Source organism: Adiantum capillus-veneris, chromosome 16 (genome assembly GCF_014529385.1).
Source record: "Adiantum capillus-veneris isolate H3 chromosome 16, ASM1452938v2, whole genome shotgun sequence".
In the NCBI taxonomy this organism is placed as follows: domain Eukaryota; kingdom Viridiplantae; phylum Streptophyta; class Polypodiopsida; order Polypodiales; family Pteridaceae; genus Adiantum; species Adiantum capillus-veneris.
The window spans coordinates 74,398,197-74,403,940 of record NC_140946.1 but is presented as its reverse complement, the minus strand read 5'-3'; the positions used below and the strand labels follow the sequence as shown (position 1 = coordinate 74,403,940).

At 40.9% G+C, this 5,744-nt stretch overlaps 1 protein-coding gene across 1 annotated transcript; it reads left to right on the top strand.

Annotated features, from left to right (window-relative positions):
- Positions 1-4,227: 4,227 nt before the first annotated feature.
- LOC147439285 (cytochrome P450 71AP13-like) lies at positions 4,228-5,378 on the top strand. The gene has a single exon (XM_086484284.1). It carries the CDS (start codon positions 4,327-4,329, stop codon positions 5,167-5,169), a length of 843 nt encoding a protein of 280 aa, XP_086340410.1. The 5' UTR covers positions 4,228-4,326; the 3' UTR covers positions 5,170-5,378.
- Positions 5,379-5,744: the final 366 nt, after the last annotated feature.

Below are 5,744 nucleotides of genomic sequence, written 5' to 3'. Positions count from 1 at the left end.
GGTAGAGACATTCTTCTTGTGGTCGCTTACCTTTTCCATTGCTCTGTGAGGATGATCGTTCCGGAGGTTGATCCTAGGATTGCTTATCATCCATGATTTGAGCAAGAACTTGCAGCTCTATAGGCTCGTCAATCCATTGCTGAATTTTTTTGTTAGTTGGATTGATACATGCCTTTTTTATGCTTTTAAGATTCATTGGCTTGATTTGTTCAACATCCAATTTCTTAGGAGGGTCAGCTTTTCAGAGATTTTTTCTTCTGAATCAGAGTCTGCATAGTTAACATAAAAATTTTCTCAGTCTATATACCATGATGATCTAAGTATTCCCACCTTGGTATTGATCAATTTGGCCTTATCTTTATCACTCTGAGGTCCGAGAGGGTTTTCTCGATCTAGAATAGTTTCTTCTTTCTTATGGGAGTAATAGATGGAGGACTCTACCTTTTCTACATAAGTTAGAAATGGTAGATCTTTTGCAGGGAATACCATCAATACTGATTGCTGGATATTCCAAGATATCTTGTCTCTATGCTTCATTAAATTTTTTAATTGTAATAGAGACGTCATCTTTAGTTTTAGACTCTTTGCCTTTATTTGATGAAGGGCTTGATCCTGACTCTCTAGATGAAGAGGCTGGGAGTGATTTTCTTTTGAAAGGGTATTTGCCAATTACCATGATACTTGCCTTTAGTGGTAGGATATCTTTATTGCCAATTTAACATTTGTTGGCCACCACTAGTTTTGAAAATCATCATAAGATGGTTGGACTTTTTGTTGTTTAGACAGAGTTAAAATTTCTTTAAGGTTTTGTATGTCTTCTTTGGAGAGTAGATTCCTTTTGGTGTTGGTTCTTTAGCTATTTCTGGTGATTGTTCTTTTGGTAGAAAAAAATACCATGGAACCAAAGTTGGAGGGGTTGTAACTAGAATTGGTGAGGTTGGTGGATATGATGGATATTTCTCACCCCGCCTAGAGAGAAGAGCTTTCTCCCTTTCTTGCAGATCAACTTCCCATCAAAGTAGAGATTTTTTCTTTTCAGGCAACTCTTCCTTTCGTTGTAATTCTGTTTCTCTTTGGAGAAAATCTTTGTATGATAGACTAGGGGGTTTATGTGATGTCGAGGGAAGATCCTCGGGATTTTCTATGGTTTCATCATCAGAACTAGAAGGAGAGGAGGGTTCTCTTCCTGGTGGTAGCTGATGGGTTCGTCTGACTTTGATTTTACCTGAGACCAAATTGCTGATAAAGTGATGATCAAAGAGAGGATTATTCTCCTGAATTTGTTTCATTTTCATTCTCTTTGCTAAAGCTGGAATAAGCATTCTTTCTAAAGCTGGGGGCTTAGGTTCATCATCTTCCTTGAGAGCAGCTTTTAGTTGCTTCTAAAATGTAGTTACCTCATTGTAACTTTTCTTTGAGAAGGTCTTTTTACCTGATTTTTCAGAGTCGAGAGAGAAATTTGAATTGTTGGACTCTAAATCTTCAGACCCGCATTGCTACTTTCCTTTAGAAGACTTTTTTCATTGTTGAGGATTAAATAAAGTCTTCTAGGTTCATTACATTAAGAGCTATGGGACAATCCTCAAAACTTGAGTTTGAATTGTAGTTGTTGTCTGCTGATGAAGAAGATTTGCTTGAAAACTAAGCAATACTGAATTTAAACTCTGAGATATCTAAAGAGGATAGCTTTGAGTAGCAATGTCCATCTTCTAGGATTATAGTTTTGAATACCACTGACTTTTTCTTCTTGGGACATTCAAAGGCACAATGACCTGTTTTGCCGCAAATAAAGCATTCATTATCATTCTGTGAAGAAGTGGACTTACGCTTTTAAAAAAATCGATGCTTGGGTTTTCATTTGAACTTCTTCTCCTTTAGGCCCTTCTTAGGATGCTTGCATGAGTATTCCTTCTTTTTGTTCGTGCATCCAAAATCTCTGGAGTAGCAATTTTGCTTGTAGAACTCGTTTGAAGGTTTTGAGTCCTTCAATTCCTTTTATGCCTGCTTTTGAATACATAGTTCTTATATTACTACCTGTAAGGCTTGCTTGTGCACAAATTCTGCCTTGATTTCTCCATAATGGTATTTGTCTGCTTTATATATTAAATTTTTCAATAAATATAGAAATCCCAAGTGGAGGAGAAATTACAGATTTGAGCTTCATGAACAGCCTGTAATGCCAATGAATCCTGATCTTCGCGATGCCTAATAAACTCTTTATAGATACTTTCGATTACGAGCAAGAGAGGAGAGGCATTTCCTTTAGGTTGCATAATAGAATTTTTAACTTCGGGAGGAAGCATTTCCCACCATCTTTTGAGGATGCCTGTAAAACCATTTACTGTAGCTTCTACTGTAGTTTGTTGTCTCATGCGCCCAAATAGGATTTGTTGATAGACCCAATTATGTATGTATTCTAGAACTAAGATAATATGATCATGCTCCAGATTATCAATGAACTGTAGAAGGTAATATCTCCTACCTTTTTTATAACCTACACAAACTGGGGAGTCTTTTGAGTTTGGGTAGCACTTGTGGATGCTTCTTCCATTGGCTCATCCTTTTCCATTTGCAATCTGGTATTTGCCATTGGGAAGAGGGTTCTGCTTCTTCTATGGCTATGGAGAGATGAGCAAGAGACTGGGTCACTTTTGACAATGATCTGTTCAAGAATGCCATTGAAATTTTACATGGACGAGTCGAGAGGTAGGAGTTTCTGCGGAAATTTCTACGGGAGTTTATCGAGGCTTTGTTGCCTATGGCTATATCCCAAATGCTGACAGTGATCGGACCACGCGACCACGCGACCTTGCCTTCGACACAATACAAAAAAATGGAAATAGATTCTTGGAGCAGACAATGTTGAAAGAGAACAGTTTCTGCTAATCACTCTTATAGCAGGGGATGAAGAGCTTATAGACTTTGAGCATTAAGATGAAACTCACAAGAGATATTTTCCCACAATGGTGATATACATATACGAAACACAAATTGGCTCTGATACCAAAATACAGACACACTATGGTTGCAAGCGAAAGATGTGTATTACGAGTTAAAAGATTACAAGGGAAATACACTAAGTGTGCAGGGGATCGATATGGGGATTGTATACAAAGCTAGGTGAGACTTGAGAGGCTTCACTTGAGATCACTTGTGAGTGTGTGTATATATATATCACAACAAAAAAATATTGCTTTCTCGAAGCTAGTGTTCGACAAGAATCATATTTCCAAACATATAAAATTCCTTTCCTTGAATTTACAACAAGGACATTTTAGAAAATTAGGTTTTTTTTTGCGGGTTTTTACACTATTCTTCTCTTTTTTGGGGCAGAATTTCTCCTTTTTCCCTTGCCTTCAAGTGGCATTTTTGAAATTGAAAACGACAAGATATTAAGTTGAGACACATTTTTTCTGAACACTCCTAGAAGCCACCGTGGAGTCTTCACCTTATTTTCAAATGACAAAGGAACCTTCACTTTGTTTAGTTTATAAGTGGGTCTTTTCAATGAAGAGCTTGATGACTTTCTTTTCAACTTGTTGCTTTGAAAAATGCTCTTCATAGTCTTCATAGGAGTTCCTTTCAACTTTTTGTTTTAAAATGCCAAATGAATCTTTCCCCCTTATCGAATTCACTATTGATCAAAGCAATGTGGTTACGCTTGCTAGAGAACAAGTGAATGTAGCCATCTAACAAACTTGTGAGGACACTTGTGCCTGCAATTGATACTATTCATTCCATGTACTCCTAGCCAACCATATATAATATGCATGCCGTGGTCTTCAATAGAAATTGAATATAATGAGTCCCTCTGTGTGTGAGAGAGTGAGTGAGAGAAGCGTGTACGGGGCAACGTATACACAAGAAGATTTAGAAATTTTCTCATGTAGGAAACCGGAGTCTTTTCTAGTGTTTTTCATACAATGAATAACATCATGAGCTTCTGCTCGCATACCTAGCTAGGTACAATTGGGGGCAAGGGACCGCCGGCCCCCTGCCCCCAATCATACCTAGCTAGGTATGCGGTGCCTCCCTCATAGAACCTCATGATGTTGAGGTAAGTCACAATGTGGGAATTATTGTGAGAATTTGTCCAAAACTTCTTGTGGTAGGCCATGGCCATCCACTTCTCTCACATGGCCCTTTCTAAGGTTGGCCATCCACGTGGATGGTTCAGGTAGATGTAACCTTGCATCGCTTTCTGTCTTTTGCACGCCAAAGGAGCCTTCGTTTTCGAGCGACTGTGTGCCATGGGGGCGGGAGAGAGAGAGAGAGAGAAGAGCTTGGGTTCAAGAAAGGAGTAGCAAGTGCTTCAGATAAAACAACATGTTCCTGCTGCTTCAGAAGGCTGCTTTGGCTCTCCTCCTACTTGCATCTACATCTCTCTTGCAGCTCAAAAAATCAGCAGCTCAACGAGCCCACCATTTCCTCCTTTCTCCAGGCACTCCCGCTTCACTGCCGGCGGTCCTCGGCTGCCACTTGCAGCCCTTCCTCGGCGAGCGCTGCCCTCATCGGGCCCTTACCCTCCTCGCCCGCCTCATCCTCGGTCCTCTCATTGGCCTCCACCTCGGCCCCAAGCTCGCCGTCGCAATCTGCAACTCCGATCTCGCAAAGGAAATCCTCCATGCTCGTGACAAGCTCCTCTTCAATCGCCGCCATTGCCTCATCGTCAACTCCGTCTTCTATGGCTGCAGTGTCTCCATCAAGTTCACTATCGGGAATAATCAGCCCAAGTGGGTCGTGCTACGCAAGCTCTGCGCCGTGAAGCTCTTCACCGCCAGACGCCTCCAAGCCCTACAGCACCTGCGGAAAGAGGAAGCGCACCGCGTGGTGGAGAGCCCCCTTCAAGGTTCGTGCGGTGGCACGCAAGCTGTCCAGCTCGGACAACTCTTTGCAGTGATGATTGACAATACTTATATGAGCCGCATGCTGCATACCAAGACACAGCTTGCCGACGTCGGCGGTCAAGGCTTTGCTACAATGCTCAAAGAGCAGGAGGGCAAGATAGAAAATTTCCCGAGGAAGTGCAAGGGCCCAATTAAGAAGCTTCATGATTGCACTAGTAAGATTATTGAAAAGATGGTTTCTCAATGGAGGAAACGTATGAAGAGCACCCCAACGACATTTGTGCATGTTGGAAAAGGTATTCACACACAGCTACGAAGATGATGATGAAGAAGAAAAGTTTCAGCGGTGTAGGAACAATCCAATTACAAACCTCATAGATCTATCCCTTGAGTCTTGAAAGCTAGGTCTTTCTTTTCCCCCTCTCTCATCCCTCTAACATGGTGTATGGCAGTATCAAATCAAATGCCCAACTTCAATGTACATTGCTCTTGTATGTGATTAAATAATTTCATGTGTTGTTCTTAGAGAAACCTATAGTTACCATTGATTGTACAGAAGCCTACAAGATACTAGGTCTCACGGGTGCACTATGTAATCACGATAATGTGTCACGTGAGTTTAATAGAAAGGGTTTTAAATAGGGTTATTTTTAAGAACATTAGCAGAGATACATTAACAAAAGAGATTTTGATATTCTGTTTCGGCCAAAAACAACCTTAAATAAGGGATCATTTTATTCATTCAAACATGTTAAAAAAAAGGGGGGAAGGGGGGGGGGGGGGAGGGGGGGGGGGGGTGGTGGTGGTTTAATGACCCCTTGAATGCACCTTACATAGGGGGTTTTGAATAGTTCACCCCACGATTACTAGGAACAACCATCAAACATGAACTATGGA

What these genes read in the sequence shown, in the direction of transcription:
- LOC147439285 (XM_086484284.1), top strand. Translation starts at nt 4,327, where the DNA reads ATGTTCCTGCTGCTTCAGAAGGCTGCTTTGGCTCTCCTCCTACTTGCA.